Raw genomic sequence first — 20,362 nt, forward strand, 5'->3', positions numbered from 1 at the left:
GGGTTTATAATTCTCAACTGGTTCTAAAAATCCCAGAATAATTTCTATCAGTTCTTATAAAGGCATTTAAATGGTTATCAGCGGTAGTCCCATATTTTTGTGTTAAAAACCATTTTACTTATGAAAAAAAAACTGATTATAATTACCCGTTTTTCGAGTTTTCATAAAGATCATGTCCTTAAGGGCTGTCCAACTTTGCCAATTTTTGACATCCTTAAGCGCGCAACCTCTTCGTGATCACAGAATATGTCAACAGCTCTTATCTAAGAATTAGTAATAGCTAAAAAACATAATGCTTATCTATGAATTCTCCAGAGAGATCAATCTCTATAGGCTTTAACAATAAAATTATAAAACAAATTCAAATGTCCCAAAAGCATGACGAATGAATGAACTTCCGATATTACTCATTTTTCTACACCAAGTACATTCTGCACATCGGAATTCCCGCTTTGTCAGCTTAAGAAAAAAAGAGTTTAGAAATTCCGATTTAATTCTATAATCATTTCGGTTCTCGAAAGCTGTCGCCAATAGTTTTTCAATCAATTAGTAATAGAAAAAACTGGACTGTTTGCCATCAATAAAAGCGGAGCCAATAAATCTAGCGGACACTTTGAGGCTCTCACTTCACAACATTCCGGTGCCTTCAACTTGTTGATGCTAACTTAAATCTCTTACTGCTGCGTTTGAATGAATTAATCCAGTTCAGTCGGCTGGATCTGAAGTGCCTCACCGGCAATTTGTCGTTGACATTGGAAAACTGGCGCAGTTCATTGACAGCCCGCCTTACTTTGTGGTTCCTGAATGTTTTTCCTGGCCCAAGGGCATAATTAAATTCACTCTTGGCTAGATTAATGGCATAAGGGAGCTTTTAGTGGTGGTAGAATATTGATTATGCGCTTCATGAAAATATTATATTACTGTGGTGCACAGATTTTTGCGCTCACTAAAGAGATTAGTACGTATTTTCCTTACAAGAATTGGGTTTACTTTAAAGAAGAAATTGAAAATAGTATAGTGTTTTGCCTACCAAACAGATGCTTGGTTCTACAAAGTTTGGATATACGTGGGATTCTAGTGGTTCTGATGCAGCGCAATCACTCATTATCGTTAGACTCAACTATTTTAATATCTATACCCGAAAAATATTTCAAATCGGAGCATGTACTAAAAAGTTATAAGCAAATAATAAGTGAAACCTCTGAAACAGCTGATTTGCTGCATGCATATTTCCATCTCCCTCGCACTTTATTATGGTATGTTTTAGAAGGGAACTACAATAGCGAATTATTTGAAAACCTACACTTGTAAATGTCAAAATTTTCAATAAGGATCAGCGACCTTTTAAAATAATATAAGCAATAGTTTGGTATTAAAAACTTAGTTTTGAGTTATAGTTATAAGGACTGGAATATGGTTGTGATGGTTATTCCTTTCTAAGATGACCCCTGGTGTACCCAACTAATTAAGCATGCCCAAGATTATGCTTTTGCCCTACTAGAATCTAGACTTTAGGAACTCAATCAACAAGTCAAGTGGCACATCGATCATCCATCAGTCACTTGTAGAGTTCGCCATCGACGGACAGCCGTGTGATTGCTAATTAAATTTCATCTGCCGAGCACTTGAACTTGTCGTTGTCGTCGGCCCAATTTATCGCCATTATGTAACAAATGCTAAGCACATAAACTGCTGTTTAAGAGCAGCGAAAACAAATTGCCATTGGACGCAGAACGTGCTGAGTTTCTGGAGCGGAGGGCTAAACTTTTTCCCAGCCGAAACTTTTGTTTCCAAATCAATTAAAGCCAGTTCTTGGCAACTTTTCCCCTCGGCTCGTTTCCATGTGTGTTGCAAGGAGGCAAACGGGGGCAAGCCGCTCAGCACAGGTTGTCCGTGTAATTCCATCTGAATTCATTAATCACAAACAGTTGGCCAGCGGAACTGGCGGAGAATATGCATCTGATCAAAGCAACTGCGCCGAGAAAACTAGAAAACTGGGAGGATCGCTGGTTTAGATTGATATTAATTTACCCGATGGTTGGCCGCTTCCTGCTTATTAGAGGAAAAGATATCAGTTACCAGATGACAAACCAAACACCCCCCGTTTTTGCATTTTAATTGCGTAATTTCGCAAATTTGCTTAGTAAGTGTCAGTGTCGGTAACACTTTTCTCGATCTGCCTGCCGTCACTCGCTAATTCAATTCATCAGTCCATGATTCGGTCGTGTAATCAAATAAAATGCCAGAATTAAGATCCAATTAGTGCTCCATTATGAATATGGATGGCCGCGTCGTCCGCAGCCCGAGTCTCAAGTTGTCCCGCTCCCTGTTGCCTTATTTTTTGCGTGCCTGACAAAAAATGCGAATCCCAAAGACCGAAAAAAAGTATCAATTTACCAGCGGTGGTGGCGGGCAGAAGGAACGTTGCGTCAAGGAGACGCCGGAGTTCTTCGATGGACTCAAGACAAGGCGAAATCAACGAAAATCCTGAACCGGAAACAGGAATAATAACTGCGAGAGTGCACTGTGGGAATAAGGGTAGCCCAAACTGAAGCGTTGCATTAAAGGAGTTCTCTCCATATAAGAACGTCTTTACAATGATGAACCATTTATATTTTTACGTTAACTTAGATTTAAGAACTTTAGTTCAATCCTTTCTTTACAGGGATTCAGATGACAACCTATCATTAGGTTATGATTTGTTTTACATTTTTAAAAGTTCTTAAGGTTAAGAACCAAGACTTGTGAGTATTTAGATAGATAAATAGATATAGATAGATATTTTCACTCTTTTCATTCATTTCAGAAACCTTTACAATAATCATTCAAAAGATTTGATATCTTTCCTTGTTTTTTTTGAGTTTTGACAGAAACCTTTATAATAATCATTTAAAACCTTTACTAGTCCAGGTTTTTCTTTTAAAGAAAATCTTTTCTTTGATATTAGGATCTTTAATCAACCAAAAGAACAAAAGTTTCTTATTTTTTCATTATTATTTCACATTATTTCATTATTAAATCTTCCATGCATTTTAAAATAAAATGGTACTGGGTAAGTCTTGACCATTGGGAACTTTTTCCTTTCTTTTGTTTTTGAGCTTTTCAGGACCACTTTCCCGCAGTGCTTCGATTCGGGGAACTGCGGGAGCAATAAGTATTATTCTTGGTCGGGGCTTACCATTGAGTGGATCTGAGGACTGCGGAGAATTGATTGATTTGAGTGGGGCAGGGCTGCTCAATTGTCTCAAACTGGCGGAGACTTAGCTTTCATTTTCGTTGGGCAAAACGCTGGCAAATGCTTAAAAGTCACTTTGGCAAGACAAATGAGTGGGGTGATGGGCGGTTGGGGTGCTGGGGTGCTGGGATGTTGGGATGTTGCCTAATGGCGCCAGCTTTGGTGGCTGTTGTAATTAGTTGATTACACAACTGAAGCGAAGCTCCACTCGCCGAGAGGTTTTTCTGTTTGCATTGCAAATGAAGTTGCAACCGTCGCCTGGGTGGCGCTTCCAGGGGCTCGAGGGGGCCAAAGGGTGCTGGGTGGGTTGCTTTGGGTGGCTTGCCATTCCGTGTGGTGTGGTGCAAAAAGCTGATGCTGAGACAGCTGCATGACATTGCTATTTGCACGCTGCTCAGCCGACTGAACGAGTGAGTTTTTCCCGTTCCCCTGGCCATAATGATGTCGAGTGTTTGGTCGAGAGTCCACACAAGCGCAAGGAATACGGCAGAGTACACAAAGTACTTGTGCTTTTTCTTGCGGTTTTATGTACCTTACAGCCTCTATAACCCGAACTTTACCAGGTCAAATGTTCTGTAATTTGCAAAAAAGAAGAGGAAAGTATGGTGTCCGTTTTCCCAGCTCAAACTGTCAACATCTTCAAACATTAATCTTTTAAAACATTTTTATAAATTTTTTTTTTTAGAAATAACTTTTTTAAAAGAACATAACTTTCTTGTTTATTTTTTTTTTATTTTTCAGTAAGGTAACGATATAATATTCTTTAAAATTTCATTATTATTTTTACTCGAGAAAATTTTGTTAATAAATTACTTTTAGCTTTAAATTTTGTGTATTTATTGAAAAACCTGAAAATATTCTTTGAATCTCAAAAAAAAACATTTTCTGAATCAAATTTAAGCGATTTTAAAGAAAATGGCTTATTACAAATAATTATGTTTCATTAATTTGATTTACTATATGTTAGGACTCAAACTATATACAACTAGAATTAAATTCTCGATAAGGGCTACAAAAATAAATAAATAAACCTTTGTCCCCAGATGATTTTTTTTCTTTATTTATATTTTTTAATTAGAAAAGATTTAAAGGACACGTTTTGCCACTTACGATACACATTTTTTTATTTCATAAAAAAACGACAGTAGTAAGGGTCTCCCTTTTAAAACCCTTTTTTTTAAGAAAATAATATTTTTAAATAAAAAATAAAAGAGGTCTGTATTTTAAGGCCATCCATGGACGTAGGACTGTGCTTACGCAGGAGCGACTCATCAACTTGGGCTCAAATATTTTTTTGTGGGCCCTGCTTATTGAATTATCAGCATGCCGCAGCGTTTTGAAGGGCTGTTTTTGCGGGGTGCGGTGAGGGGCTGGGGCTTCTGCGGCGACTATGTGAACCACTCAGGCGAAGCCTGACTATGTACTGCGTATGTACAAAAAAGCCTGAAACCGCAGTGACGAAGGCAGTGACGAAGGCAGCGCGCAGCCAGTGAGCCGTGCGGCTTACATAGGCGATAAGCACGCTCGCAAGCGCACACAAAGATACAAATATACAATGTACAATCTACACACTCGCCCGCCCACTTGACGTCCAAGAACAACAAAACGGGCTGGGGGCAGGGGCATGGAGTTGGAACCGGGAATCCGAGCCCAAGGAGCTGCAAGAAGGGTGCTTTTGGCCACTGGAGCGGCAGAAAGTGTATGAAGCTTGTGGAAGGGAAAGGAAGCAGGCGGCAGCGGCAGCGGTACTGCCAAAGGCAGCAAATGAACCTAATTTGGTAGCGCAGCGCACACAGACTTCTTAGCCCATGTGCAGATACTTATGTATCTGAGGGCAGCAACAAAGGGCTGCGTTGGGCTGGCAACGCTCATTAAATACTCTTTCGGCCGCCGATTTCGTTACGTTACGTGCGGACATTGGATGGGAATTTAAATTGGTAATGCGACCGTTGCCGAACTCTTGGTCGCTCTGGTTGTTGGTGCCGCTGCTGCTGCTGCTGCTGCTGCTGTTGCTGCCTTTCAACGTTAACGTCCTCGACACTATCGCACACTTGAGCACATACCTACAAGCGTACATGCAGCTACATATGCACAAGCGTACCTACGCCGAATGCTGTACATGGCACTTTGTACATACAAAGTCGCATGTGCCTGTGTGTGCACAGCAAACTGCAAGATACAAGATACTCGACCAGGGGCGGAGTGTCCGGGGGTTCGAGGCTAAGGGGGTGGAATGTCACCTTCGAAATAAGGGGTGGGTATTGAACTCTGATCAGTGATCACTCTGAATTAAAATTTATTTCTAAAAAATCTTTTTATTGTTAATTTAAAATTTAAAAAAAATTCCAAAGAAGTAGTTTGGCTTTTAAAAATATATCAAATTAAAAAAACAGCTTAACTTAACAAAAAATAAAGCGAAACAGATTCACAAATATTTTTAATTTTACATTTTTTTATTTAAAAATAAATAATTATAATAAAAACATATTTTTGTAAAACTCAATCCAGTTATAATTAATATATTCTTTTCTTTGCACCTAAAGAAGGTTCTAGAGCAACCCCTCTTAATTTGACCCCTCCTGCCTGCGCCCCTGCCAGCACTCAATGTCCCATGCCCATGCTTCATGCTGAAATATGTATTTTCGAGGCGCACAAGCTGCGCACATAGAGCCCTCGACCCCGTCCCCATCCCCCTCCTTCTCCTCCACCTCCTCTCGCTCTGCGTTCCACTCTGCAGCACCCCTCCCACCCCTCTCCGTAGAGTATTTGCTTCTGGCTCTCCGCCTCTGCTTCTGCCTCTGCCTCTGCCCTCGCTCTGCCGGCGTCGTGGCTGCCTCGACCGCTATTTTTATGTACCAGCACAAATACATGCACATAAATTGTTGCCGTGGCAAAGGCGGCAGCAGCAGCAGCAGCAGCGGAGGCAACAACAACTTTCTGTTCCTGCCACATCCACGTTGGACAGAAAAAAAAGCGAACAGGGTTGCATGCAACATGGAATGGACATGGACATGGATGGTTTTCCTTTCCTCTGCTCCCCTCCTTCGCTCTCTCTCTCCGCCTATTCCTCTTTGCTCCGGCCTTTCTATTGAGCAAAGACACTCTCTCCCTCGCTCCCTCCCTTTCTCTTTTGCCCCCTCCTCTTCCGCCTGCGCTTCCGCTGCAACGCCGCTGCAGCGCCGCTTGTTGTTGCTGCTGATTCACACATTTCTAATTGAATTATCACGCGGCAGATGAGAAGTATGTACTACATCACTCTAACCCTCATTCGCGCCCGCTGCCCCGAAGTTCCAGTACTTCCAAACCTATTTTTGGACTCCGAAAACTAATTAGAAGAAGCGCAGTCGAAATCTTCGCTCGGCGGCTGCACTGGCAGAAATTGGAGCACATAGTGCGGGATTATAATGGAAGCAGTTAGAACAAAGATATTTGATTTGATATCAGTTTTTCCAAGTTAGTAAAATCTCGATCATACATATACCATCATTTTTTAAATTACTATGGTATTGCCTTAAAGATTGCCTGGGTAGCTAGCTACACTGTAAAAAATATAGTTATTTTAAGGCCTGAAATTTAACATATTATTTTTGTGGTTGGATCAATCAATTACACGGCAAAAATAATTATTCGTATAATAAATAATATTTATATCTGTTAGAACACTCCCTAAACCCATATTTTAGGAATCACCTTGTTAGAAAAGGGTTTTTATAATAGCTCTTCGGAGAACGCCGCAATTTGTTCGCGTGTACAGCCTCACTCGCTGCCTGCGCCGGCGTCGCTGCCCGGATCGACGTAGGCGGCGAGCGGCGGGGTTTTAAATTCGAGAAAGGTTTTCGGTTTCGGTGTCGATTTATATACCGAAACGCCCATCGCCGGGCGTTTAACAAAAGCCTCTCATTTCCATTTTATGTACGTTTTCAGTCGTTCGCTTTGCCCCGTCGTTCGCCAACAAGGCAGGATGAAGACCCCGCACCCCTCTCCGAAGGGAAAAAACCCATAGGACCACGTCCTAGTGCCGTCGCAGCGTCGGCGGAGCGAACCCTTCCCTTCGCGCGGCAGCAGAGGCAGACCGACATCGAATCGCACTTGGGCTTTTCAACTAATTGTATCGCCTTTTGTGGTACATAGCCGTTTTCCCCTATATACTCGTGGGCATATGAAAAGCGTACATGCTGGAAGACCCCGTCCCCGAAACGGCTTCATTCGTTGCCAGCTAACCGCTGGGCCCGGCAAATAGATACAGATAGCGAGATGCCGAGATACGGATGCGTTTATCTGGCTCTGGCGCAGAGGTTCAGATACTGTGACAGCCCAGAGGCGAAATTTTGTCATTCCTCGCGTCTGCAGAAACTGATAGTCGTCCCGTCCCCGTTGTTATTGTTGCCTGGGCCCCGGAATGCCGAGCATTTTCCCAGTTATTCCGAGGGTTGGCGGCAAAAAAGCAGCCAAAAGCGAAGGAAGCTGGGCTTCAATGGGGTCTCCGATAGCATCGGAGTTGCCTTTTAATATCTCTCCACTGGGTCTTCACTGGGACTTCACTGGGACTTCAGTGGGACTCCACGTGGATGGCCGGATTACGGGCATGTGAGTGCGCTTCCCTTGCAATAGCAAAATTAAATTACAAGAATTTATATTGGCCGAGCGGCATGTGGCGAGGGTGGGTAGCTCCGTGCATCCCAAACCCCACATATATGGCTTTAAAATTATGACTGTCGTTGCGAAGTCTGAAATTGACAGGGAATGGAAGAGCTGGTGCGTGTACTTGGGGTGTCGTGTCGGTTGTTCAAATTGAACGAGTTGAACAGGAAAGGCTGCATCCACAGCCAGGTAAATTTATTAAATTGGTTTATTTAATCTTAACCTGCGTTTTATTTGAGATGCATTTTCCCTTTCATTTCTGTTTACCAAAGCCTTACTGTAAGTTGGATCTTACCTCAATAATATTTTCGGTCTATAGACGTTATATACCTATTTGGTAAAATTGAACAATTTAATGGTTAAATGGGCATTTTCATCAACGATTTGATCCACGAAAAAGTTACTCTTAACGTAATGGTCTCTATACAAAAGAGTTTTGCACCAAAAGAATGGGCCCAACTTAGTGACCGTAGTTTAAGACCAATTTTTACTCTTACAACCGAGGTTTTGTAAAGGTAATTTGAAAATGGATTCATTTAATAATGACGTATTTAGTATTTTATATGTTTATAATATACAAATAGCTTGCGCTTATCTTCCAGAAAGTTTGGTTGTATCTTAAGGAACTTGCAGAAGATACTTACCTATGCTTTAAGCAATGACCTTGATGGACAGGATGCTACAGCCCATTTAGAATTTTATGTTGTGACAACAATACTATTGTAAAATTAACGTAATGTACTATTTATTTTTGGTAGTTAATAAAGATGGTTGCCTGCTTTAAACGCTGGTAGAAAGTAAACTTCATATCGAAACGAGACAAAATGTATTTTATTCGGGATAAAATTCTCTTCGAGTTGAACCCAAAAAAATTTTAGAGAGTTATGATTAAACAACCTAAAAACATTTAAAAAAAATAGCTTTTTTAATTTGATATATGTTTTTTTTTTTTAATTTCTCACTTTTTGTTCAATCTTATTAGGCTTTTACTAGAAGCTACACTATTGAAAATATAATATTTTTGGTTTTGGTCCCGCCTCACGATATATGTATGTATGCACACTTCATGCGCTTTGGCGAAATACTTCTACCAGGCATAGTATGACATATATTTAATTGAAATAAATTTGAGAGGACTGTTGAAGTATATAACAACAAAACCAAAAAGTTTCATTTCAATCGAATATTTCCTTCCTTACCGAAAAAAATGTTTGAAGCTTCTAAAGCAAGCTCCCCTTTAACTACTTACTAGTACCGAAACCAAACACACCGATGACATAAACATTAATATTTTAATAGTGGCTTAAGTATTTGAAAACCCAAAACAAATACATACAGCACTTAGTATTTACATATGTAACTATCTAAATTGATCAATTTGACAATGAAAATTATATTAATATATTAAAAAAGGAAATAAAAACAGGAAATATAACAATTTAAAACATTTTAAGCTGTTAATTGTAAAACAATGGATTCCACTTTTATACATAAAGAAAAAAATCTATTATATTATGCAGGTCTGTCGGGTATATTAAATGAAGCAATCATTTTCTTTCCAGAACTTCGACTTGTTTTTGTGAAAGTCAGCTACCGCCTGCTTACAAGTTTTTAAAGTTCAAACTGCTTATACAATCTCGTCTTGAAATGTTTTCCATGTAGTTATAACCTGTTTAGGTGGAAGCGGAAGAAGCGACGGCATTTTCATGGCCCAGGTAAGCGGCCTAAGAACCTGTTTGCAACGCGAACATTTTGTAAAAGGTTTTATGAAGTAAAAAAAACAGCAAAACTGAGTTTTTAACTTTCTACTAACTTACTTATTTTGTCAATGATGTTAAGTAACGTTTATCAAGTAATGCAAAATAATACGTTTTATAAAGAAGGTACCGCCTCTTCTTGGTATCTTGCCACATCCAGTTGGCCACGTCCACAAGCCGAGGAACTTGCCACGCCGCGGAAGGCCAGGCCAATTGTGTTGCACGTATGGGGAGGGCTTTACTTCCAGTTAGCCAATAAAAACAGCCGCTCTATTCCGACCAATGGCAGGCGAGCAGCGAATGCGAACGCGAGTAAGAGGGAAAGCATGCGCGAGAGCGAGAGAAGGCGACAATGTGCCACTTGGAAAACAACGAACAGATACCAACAAAAACGAAAATGTTGCTGACAAATACAAAGGAATGTTGCGCAACATGCTGCGCTGCAAAGTAAGCTCTATGTAATTTCCATTTTATTTACTTGGCATCTACACCCCCTGTAGAGAAAGAAAGCTCTGAACAAGCCTGGACCCAAACCACAATTGAAAATTTTAAGAATTTATATTTCTTGATTTAAGAACTACTGCGTGTCACTAGCAAATTTAGATATTCCGTGTTTCCAAGTTTTATTCTAACCTCAGGATAAGAAATCGGAACTCAGAGTTTGAATCCTGCTTTTGTCGCTTCCATCTGAATATTACAAGTTAATTCGTTAATGACAGTTTTTATTAGACTTAACCAGTACTACGATAAATACATATAAATTAAATTAAATCGATTATAGTAAACAGTTTTACGATAAACTAAAGTGCATCGCTTGATTATTAATACCCTATTGAATTTTAACTTGCTTATCAACTGGATTTATATTTTTTTAAGCATATGGCTATTGTTGAGCCTGGGTCTCTAGCAAAAATTTCAATAAAATATATTGAAGTTATTTCTGGGGAATTTGTTCTAGACAGCCCAATTTACCGACTTTCTCAACACACTGAGCTTAAATAGCTGTTCAGCTAATCAATGTAAAATATTAGTAAATTTTGTTATATTTCCTTGAATTATATATTCTATAATTTTATAGACAACTTCATAGATTGTACAAACCTGGATGCATCTGCGGGACAATCTAAATTGTTGGGTATGTCACGGGAAAACCCTATTCTTTTGGCCGTCCAAGGCAAGAGCTGCAATGGGCTCCAACAGCTCTGAGATACTTTTGGCACTGAGCACTCAACGGATTACCGGGAAGGATTTAAAATGTTACGCAAAAACTTTATTCGATTACCGCCCAGCAATAAGAGTATTGAATAAAATGTCCCTGACCCAAATTCTGTTGTATACGGATATAAACTTGTCTAATTCTGAAAGTACGGACGATAAGGTGGGCTTATATAATATAAGCATAACGTATTTTCCCCTTGAAACATGTCGGCAGGTTCAGTGGAAGAAATATTTAATGAAACAAGATGAGCTATAAATTAGTGGGCAGACGAAGCGGGCGCGGGGGCAGCTTAGCCCTTGACCAGGACCTCGTAGTGGTCTAGACGGACCTCCTCGCCGCCGAAGGGGATGTAGAGGCAGTGGTGCGACTGGTGGATCTTTCCGGGGGTCAGGCTGCCGTGGTGGTGGGCGCGGCCGATGAACAGGGGCTCTCCGTCGGAAGTGCGGCCGCAGAGCACGGCGTTGCCGGGCACATTGCCGTGGCTGTCGTGCACCCAGCCGTATCCGTAGCCGGCCAGCAGCTCGTAGTCGTGCTTGACCACCTCACCGCCTCCGTAGGGCACATAGGCACAGCCCTTGTTGGGAATCACCTGGTGGATACAAGCGGATACATATGTATTTTAAGGGGTTTAATCGCTGTCTTTTCAAGCCACTCACCTTGGCTGGCAGCAAGTCGCCTTCGTGGTAGGCGCGACCCACGTAGATCTGATCACCGTCAGAGTCGTGACCGCCAATGACTGTGCCGGGCACAATGCCGCGTCCGGAGGAGGCCACCCAAACCTCCGGCTGGACAAGGACTTCGTAGGCCTCCAGGCGTTCCTGAAACAGCAAAGGAGTCGTTACATTTTGGGGATCGTCCACAAGTGGCGTTCGATGAGTTGGACCCACCTCCCTTCCGCCGTAGGGGATGTACAGGCACTGGTGCGAGGGGTGCACCTTGCCGGGCGTGAGGCTGCCCTGGAAGTAGCCGCGACCCACGTACAGGGGCTCACCCTCGCCGGTCTGGCCCACGCGGATGGCGTGGGGCGGGACGAAGCCGCCGCTGGCCGGGATCCAGGAGTAGTGGTCGCCGACGAGCACCTCGAAGTCGTGCTTGTTGATCTCCTCGCCGCCCCAGGGCACGTAGGCCTGCTGCTTGCCGGGCACAATCTTGGCCGGCAGCATCTCGCCGTTGTGGTAGGCGCGGCCCACATAGATGGGATCCTGGTCGGAATCGTGGCCAGCTAGGATGGCGCCAGGTGGCAGGCCTTCGTAGACGTTCGAGCTAATCCAGGTGTAGTCTGCAAGTGAGTGGTGTAAGTGGAACAAGGTTAGATGTGTCGATGGGTTAGCTCAACTAGGAGGCCCAACTGTACCCCATTAATCAGACCCACTCTGTCTGTTTTGTTATCTAGCCGGGTGTGATATCGCCGGATCTGCGGAAAGCTTCCAAAGCTCCCAGGGATTTGGGCTGTCAGGTGAGCGGAGTATCGATGACACCTCGGCCAATTATGGCACCCAGTTTTCGCAGGAATGATCTTAGTCACTAACTACTTTCTCACCTCCCATGTTGCTTTTGAGTGTGTGTTCCTTGCTTGATTTAGGTCTGGAACGTGGTGGTATATGCTCGCTGGCTCCGCTCTGTTCGGGCTGAGTTTAACGACTGTTCTCCAGCTGCACAACGCTTGCGCCTTAAAAGCTGTTGTGCCGTCTTATCAGTCGCCAGTGTTAACCGACTTTGATAAGATATCTTAGTCACACTGGCTTGGACTATGAGTACATGTGTGTTTCACAAAGGGTTCCTCATATTCAGAGGGGGGTTCGTCATTGCGACCAACTGACAGGTGTGCCAGATTGGCGGCTGGTTAATTTAGCAGTGCCAAAACAATTTAAATTTCGTGTTCTACAGGAAGGGCAACGACAATTTCTCAATCGATCTTAAACGTATATTTGTCTACTGCATACACCTTGCTGTTTTATCTATGAGAAGTTGCCCGCGAATCTTATCGCCGGCAGTCAAAAATAAACTTGATCAATACGTTCGTAAAAAAGTATATGTACACGTATGTTGCTGTCCATGGATCAACTTCAAAGTTAAGGAATGTACTTCTAGAACAAAAATAAGTCCCAGCATGTCAGCAGTTACGGAAAATATTTGGAATATGAATCGATATTGGTTTTACAGGTCGGAAATCAGCTGACTTTCAATTTTATGTGCATCTATGCGGAAAAAGACACTCCTTTTCCCGACGAAATAAGTCAATTGCTATGAACTTTGTTCATATGACAATCATAGGCGCCATGTTGACTCAGATTTTTATAATGAGAAAAACGTTTCATGAATGTAATATAGAGGTTATTGCCCTTAAAGACAAATATTATTAATGGGAAAAGTGATATCCACACAGAGAAAACAAAAACAGGGTCTTAAGAAGAAAAGTACATACAATCCTTTGATAGATTTTGAATTACCAAAAATGTCCTTTCATTGTAATGTATTTTAAACAAAACCTTTAAAATTGTAATTGTATATACGATCCCTCATTATAATCCTTCGGTCGTGGAAGATTTTCCCAAGATCACTTGGTGTGGATGTTTCGGGTGCCGCTTATCGACACTTCACCGGGGGATTTTTCGAAAATTGGCGCTTCTGGCAGGCGTCATTTTGTTTATGGGTTCACTAAATTGGGGTTCCACCTGTTGAGTGCCAACAACAGTATCGGCAGCAACAATGTCCACATGTTTCGCTTTCCTTGCCTCTAAAAGTACCGCCGGTTTGGGGTAATGATTCATTCTCGATCGATAAAGGGAACGCTGTTCTGGAAATCGAGCTTTCGAGACTGGAAGTAAATGACGGAGATATCATAGACCCCAATATCAGTTGCACTTGTTTTGCAATACAAATACCAACTGATAGATAAAAGCTCGCCGATAAGAGGCGGTGACAAATCGGTCTGGGTCTGTTTTTAAACGCCAGGCTACTCGGATCCAACGTTTTAGTGAAAAGTCCAACCTCAGTCTGTGCAGACGCTTCGTGGAGGGATAAAAAGCAAATATTTATAAAATAGAATTTACCGGAGGAATAACCCCTTATCTATAAATTACACACAATGGGTAAGTCGAATGAGTAAGCGCTGAAAGTGGCGAAAAAGTATCTCACAGATTGCCAAATTCACCTGCAAAATCAAAGTTAGTCCAGGAAAAATCGAATAAATTGTGCAAGCATGTGACTCAAAAAGAGATTTTAAAACATGTGTGTTAAAAGAAGTTCTAAAAAGGTTATAAAATATTACTTTTTTAACCTGTGAATGCCTTTAAAAATACCAAAACTTCTATTAATTGCTGAGGTGTAGATAAAACCCTTTTTACGGTCGAAAAAATACACCTTTCTGACCACTCGAGGTGGCTTTATTATTTTTTCTCTGTGTAATATACCGAAACCCCTTGCAAAGAGCATTGAGTGACTTTTACGGTTCTCCGCCTTTCTTTGCACTCTTCCAGGCGCCGTGCAGCCAGGAGCAGTTGTGACCGTTGGTAGGACGAGTGCAGTGAGCCCAGGGTGAAACCCTACGCCTCTGTGAACCCCCTAATCCCACTGATCCCCGCCCCAGACCACCCAGACCCCACAAACCGAACAGCAAGCCAAGTAGCTACACAGAGAAAAAACTGGCAGAGTATGGTTTCCAATGAATAATTTTAATTTTATCTGGTAAATTAATCTGAAATAAGTTCTTTTTACTATTTTTAATTATATGATGACACTTAATCTGTAGCTTTTTAGAACGACCTAATTTAAGCCTTCTTGCCCACTTTTGTATTAAATTTAAAATACTTAAATAGTAATTGGTTAAATATTTATAAAAAGTAATTCTTAGTCAGAAAAAGTAGTATCTTAACTAAATGACAGCAGATACATTTTGAAATCCGAGCTCCAAGCTCCTTAAATCGATAGACCTGGAAACCATTTCCCAGCTATACTCTCAGTTTTCCCTCTGTGTACAGGTAGCTTATCTTATCGCGTGGTGCCAAGCTTATCGCCTTCCGCCTCTCTCCTTGCAGAAAACACCTGGGTGCACTCGTCTCCCTACGCCCCCCTGCCCCCTTACGCGGTGATCGGTGGCCACGACTCGGACCGCACGCCCATCTATGTGGGTCGATCCTTTCACGAGGGCGAGAACCTCCCGGCCAAGGTCATTCCCAGCAAGGGCTGCGCCTACGTGGCCTACGGCGGTGCGGAGCACCAGAAGACCCACTACGAGGTGCTGGTGGGCCAGGGATTCGCCTGGGTGCCCAGTGCCAGTGGTGGCGTGCCCCCCAATGCGGTGAGGAGCGGCACGACCCGCACCGGAGAGCCCCTCTACGTGGGACGAGGACACCACGCGGGCAGCTTGTCCGTGGGCAAGGTGCACCCCTCGCACGGCTGCCTGTACGTTCCCTTCGGCGGCCAGGAGGTGCGCATCAACACCTACGAAGTGCTCATCAAGCAGCAGCACGATGTCTGGGTGCCTGCCTCGCCCAGCTACACGCCTCCGGGAGCAGTGATCGCCGGACACGACTCCGATCGTACACCCATCTACGCCGGCAGGGCCTTGCACGAGGGCGAGATGCTGCCCGCCAAGGTGGTGCCGAGCAAGGGAACCGCCTACGTCTGCTTCGGGGGATACGAGTTCCAGAAGCCCACTTACGAGGTGCTCACCGGATGCGGATATGTCTGGGCCCATGCCGGCCACCATATTCCCCCCAACGCCGTCTCCACGGGTCGCGCCCGCAACGGAGAGCCCCTGTACTACGGACGGGGTCACTACCAGGGAAGCCTCACTCCCGGCCTGGTCTCGGCCAGCCAGCGCTGCCTGTACATCCCCTACGGCGGCCGGGAGATCCGCATCAACTCGTACGAGATCCTCTGCAGGCAATAATCGCCAACGGAGGGGATGCCCATAAATACCATATGCATTTAGCCCAGATCAAACTGTAATCGCACCCAATAAACCGACTGTCAACACCCAAGAAATCTGTTTACATTTTCCGCGTCCTTGGAAACTTATCAAATCCCTTATCGGGTATTTATAACTATGCATTTATATGGTATTTCACATCTATTACAATGCATTCTTAATCTTCAAGTACATTTATTGATTGGTACTTTAGTAACCTAATAAATTACCCAATTATTGATTGCATCAGACGAATTTTACGAATTTATGACATAAGATAAGATGGTTTTGGCGCCTTAAAGTAATCCTAACTTATTATAACCTCTAAGAAGGCAACTTCTAGTTATACCAGTTAAAGAACTCATCTTTAAGGTCCAAGCCCATGTGTACATTGGTAGACATAATTGATTTTTTGTGTCAAAAAAGATAGATTATACGTTCGTACTTATCAAAAAAGAAATCAATTAAAAAATACTCATTCATTGTCATAATTTTGGGATATAAGTAATGTTTAAAAAAAGTATAAGTAAATGTTTTAACAAATGCTTTCGGCAAAAGAAGTACCTGATTTATTTTTATTTTTTTAATGATGTATTAGTACACTTACTAACTATTTTCTCTCCCCTTTCCAGCCTACAAGTGGGTGCAATCTTCGGCCTACTCCTCCCTACCCGAGGAGGCGGTGGTGGGCGGCAACGATGAGGACGGCGCCATGATCTACGTGGGCAGGGCGGAGCACGAGGGCGACATGTTGGTCTGCAAGGTGGTGCCTAGCAAGCAGCTGGGATTCATTTCGCAGCGGGGCGAGGCCCTGCCCAAGGACATCTTCGAGGTGCTGTGCGGCCAGAACCTGGTGTGGATCAAGTGCTACGATCATGTGATCCCCGAGAACGCGGTGCTCTGCGGACGCACTTCGCTGGACCAACCGGTGTACATTGGACGTGGTCACTACGAGGGTCACCTGATCATCGGCAAGATCTCCTCCGTCCACCGAGCCCTCTTCATTGCCTTTCGTGGGGCCGAACGTCGCCTCGATTCCTATGAGATTCTTGTGGAGGAGCGCCGAGTGGTTCCGGGTTGGCAAATGCCGCCTCCACCGCCCCTAGAAGAGCCGGAAAAGTGCCCGCTTACACCGCCGCCACCACCTCCTCCGCCGGCGATGGCTCCCCCCCTGGCTGCCAAGCCGTATCCATATCCGGATCTGGCTGCCATGCCTTTTCCCTTGACCGACAGGCCTCCGGCATATACACCCACACCGGATCCACTGCCTCCGGTGGGTGGTGTGATGGCGATGCCACGACCTACTCCAACACCGCCGGCCGGAGGAGTCCTAGTGATGCCACCTCCGCCTCCTCCCCCAGCATCTTTCACACCCGCAGAGGTTTCTGCGGCGGCACCACCACCCTTCGTGGCCGCAGAGGTCACGGCAGTATCCGTTCCCGTAGGACCATCGTTTACACCAGCCTCCACCTATAACCCATATGAGGCAGGATGCTCCTCCTACACTCCGGCTGAATGTGCGGGTGCTCCAGCATATGATGCCTATGGCTATGGCAACAGCTATGACGTCTGGGTATCCGCTGAGCCGGGATACTATTACTCCCCCGATGCCGTGGTTGGAGGTCACGACAGCAACATGGAGCAGTTGCTTGTGTGCAGAGCCTACTATCGGGGTGTCCATGTGCCGGGCAAGGCGATTCCCAGCCGGGGATGTGCCTACATAGCCCACGGAGGCCGGGAGATCGTCGAGCCCTCGTACCAGATGCTGGTGGGCAAGGGCAAATACCACTGGGTTCCGTCCTACGGCGGAAACGTTCCTCCCGGAGCAGTTGTGGCCGGAAGGACCCCGGGCGGGGAGCCACTTTTCATTGGGCGGGGTCACTACTGCGGAAGTCTGACCCCCGGCGTGATTGAAACCTACAACCGGTGCCTGCAAATCCCATACGGAGGTCAGGAGATCCGGCTGAGCAGCTACGAAGTCCTGGTTAGGAGCGACATTTTTCACGGACAGCAGGCCATCTGCTTGGTGTATTGAAGGGAACCCATAATACGTAAACTGAAATCCGAAAGCAAACCATCCAAAGAAATAATACTATACTATACTAATGTTAAGGAACTGTTAAACTGCTAAATATTTCATTTTTACATTTATATCAACTTAATATGGCAATGATATTTATCTCTCTATATTTCATCTCTCTATCTATCTATCAATCTATCTATGTATCTATGTATCTATCTATCTATTTATCTATTTATCTATCTGTCCATCTGCTAATATCTATCTACATAGCTAAAGTTCTCAAACTTGTTTCCCAGTGCAGCTTCCTCTGAAATACCAAAGAACTAACCGGAATCAAAACAATACCTGTTTAATCTTAATTAGCAAATAAAAGTATTTATTATTTTTAACCCACCGAGTTACTTGTGCACTATATACATTTATTATTTCACTGAACACCTATGTTATTATCGCTTTGAAAGTTGCATATGATAATCATTACGTTCTGTACTTACTGTGTTATTTATTAAATGACTTGCGTTTAGATATTATACTTTGTTTCGGTTTGGGCTTAAAAACGGTTTTTATCAAACAACTTGTATCTTTACTGCAGCCTTACTGCATCTTTTCAAGACTTGCATGCTTTTTGATAAGTGCTGACATAATTTTAAGAAAAAAAGATACTTACAAACTAAATGCCAGCAGTACATTGAAATAAATTAAGAATAGTGGGCAACTCTATAGGTACTATAGTACTAGTAACGCGGCATTAATGTTGGTTCTTTGGGTATCTTGCGCCTCTTTTCAGCTATATAAAAAGTATAAGCCAACTGTGATTAACTAAAGCTACTCATAGAGTCGAATGCTTCCAAACCTTATATGCACCGCCATAAAGCCCAGATTTCTTCCGCTTACCCGCTAAACTACAATTAGTTGATGTTGACCAACCGATCTGCGGGCACGGAAGCCTAAGGTCAAAATAAAATTGTATCACGTAGAGTATAAAAGGCAGTTTAATGTGCGGAATTAAAAACGCCGTGTTTCCAGCAAAGAACGCGCTTGAAACTTCCTTGAACCCATATGCGGTCTCTGATTAGGCCAACAGGCATTTCCCACAACTACCCGTTATTGGTCAACACAAGATTTCTTCAAAACGAATCTGGTTTTTTCGACGCCAACACCAGGCGAAAGAGAGGGGAGAAAAAGAGAGAGCAGGTAAGAGTAAATACGACCGCCGACGTCACGACTTGTTTTCCGAAAGTACACTGGCAGAAGAGGATGGTCAACTATGGTCAACTTATGACATTTTTTAAAAATATATAAAATATTTTGTATTAGATCTTAGGAAATGCTAAACTATATACCTAGTCTTAGATGAAAAATTCAAAGTCTTTATTAACATTGTTATAACATGCATCATTATAGTTTAGTTTAACTGTTGTAAGTATCTAAAGTCTTAAAAATAAGCTGTTTATACCTAAGATTTTTAAGTCTTATCAGTTCCAAAACGTAAAAGAGGAAATACAGATCTCGCCAGACGAAATGCATCACTGATATGATTAAATTGGAACACATAAAATATTAATGGCTTGCGAAAAAACAAAGCCGAAAGTCAGATTAACAATATACTAAACTGTTTGCAATTGATTTTGTCCCACTCACCCCTCACATCTATAAATATGCACGAGTTTCAATTATAAAAATTCGGTTAACTAGAGATAACACAACCGAATCAAACCAGGACCGTAACCAAGAGAACATTTTTATGGGTTCGATTTCAAGAGCCTCCACAATCATTTCACCAGCTGATCGCAAATGGTCGAAAACACCAGGCCGAGCCGCAATTATCTGTTCGAAAACCTTGTCTAAATTGGCCACAATTCGACTTATCTGACTTGCTGAAAAACACATCACTGCGCGGGATGTGTTTGTTGCTCGATAGAAGCGCACATATATTTTATTTGACTGCGGTTGTGGGCCATACGAGCGGGCCTTACAAGCGCCGATTAGATTGGCGAAGAACTCTTCGGAAAGTTTCCAATTCCGCCCAATCATTTCGCTTACAGAAATGGTGAAATCTTACGCATAAACAAGCCAATTGAATATATTTGGATTGGGGAAGTCGCTGGGCAACGTGGGAATGCCGCCACCACGCTTCCACATCCAGGTAGTTCACGGCGCACCTGAGCGGCGAGATGAATCACGGCCTTCGCACGCGATACAGATACAGATTTCTTCTCGGTTAGTCCCCCGATCTTACGAATTCTCCTTAAAAACCTCTCACGAGGGGAAAACCATGCGCGCAAACGCATTACGCTGAGTCGGCTTAGTCTGGGCCTTAAGTGCGCCATCTGTAGATGCAGCTAAGAGTAAACAAATACCGGTTACGAGACTGATAACAGGCGAGCGTAACGCCGAATCGATGGCACCTATCTAATCGGTCTAATCTGCATTACCTGGCGCAGGTAAAGAGCTCTTTGGGCCGCCACAGGATGGGGCCAGGAACCAGTATTGTCCGTTCGCCGGCCGAGAGGCGGGCGGTGGCCAGGGCAATCCCGATTAGCCATGCGGTCGGGTTTATGGCCGGGCCGAGGCC

At 43.4% G+C, this 20,362-nt stretch overlaps 3 protein-coding genes across 4 annotated transcripts; 2 read left to right on the forward strand and 1 right to left on the reverse strand.

Annotated features, from left to right (window-relative positions):
• Positions 1 to 11,066: 11,066 nt before the first annotated feature.
• On the reverse strand, positions 11,067 to 12,513 carry LOC108030425 (uncharacterized). The gene is made up of 4 exons (XM_017103311.3): positions 12,393 to 12,513; positions 11,740 to 12,131; positions 11,509 to 11,670; positions 11,067 to 11,441 (listed from the first exon to the last, which is right to left on the reverse strand). The coding sequence occupies exons 1-4, from the start codon at positions 12,397 to 12,399 to the stop codon at positions 11,142 to 11,144; spliced, it is 861 nt and encodes a 286-aa protein (XP_016958800.1). The 5' UTR covers positions 12,400 to 12,513; the 3' UTR covers positions 11,067 to 11,141.
• A 1,293-nt stretch (positions 12,514 to 13,806) lies between these two features.
• LOC108030348 (uncharacterized) lies at positions 13,807 to 15,841 on the forward strand. Of its 2 annotated transcripts, XM_017103213.3 has the most exons (3): positions 13,808 to 13,944; positions 14,332 to 14,364; positions 14,890 to 15,841. In XM_017103213.3, exons 1-3 carry the CDS (start codon positions 13,941 to 13,943, stop codon positions 15,744 to 15,746), a joined length of 894 nt encoding a protein of 297 aa, XP_016958702.1. In that variant the 5' UTR covers positions 13,808 to 13,940; the 3' UTR covers positions 15,747 to 15,841. The 2 variants fall into 2 exon arrangements, with proteins under 2 accessions (XP_016958703.1, XP_016958702.1); XM_017103214.3 differs by lacking the exon at positions 14,332 to 14,364 and having other exon boundaries at positions 13,807 to 13,944.
• On the forward strand, positions 13,807 to 18,310 carry LOC108030347 (uncharacterized). The gene is made up of 2 exons (XM_017103212.3): positions 13,807 to 13,944; positions 16,397 to 18,310. Exons 1-2 carry the CDS (start codon positions 13,941 to 13,943, stop codon positions 17,797 to 17,799), a joined length of 1,407 nt encoding a protein of 468 aa, XP_016958701.1. The 5' UTR covers positions 13,807 to 13,940; the 3' UTR covers positions 17,800 to 18,310.
• The last annotated feature ends 2,052 nt before the right edge of the window (positions 18,311 to 20,362 follow it).

The sequence above is a fragment of the Drosophila biarmipes genome, chromosome 2R, assembly GCF_025231255.1.
Source record: "Drosophila biarmipes strain raj3 chromosome 2R, RU_DBia_V1.1, whole genome shotgun sequence".
NCBI classification, from domain to species: Eukaryota; Metazoa; Arthropoda; class Insecta; order Diptera; family Drosophilidae; genus Drosophila; species Drosophila biarmipes.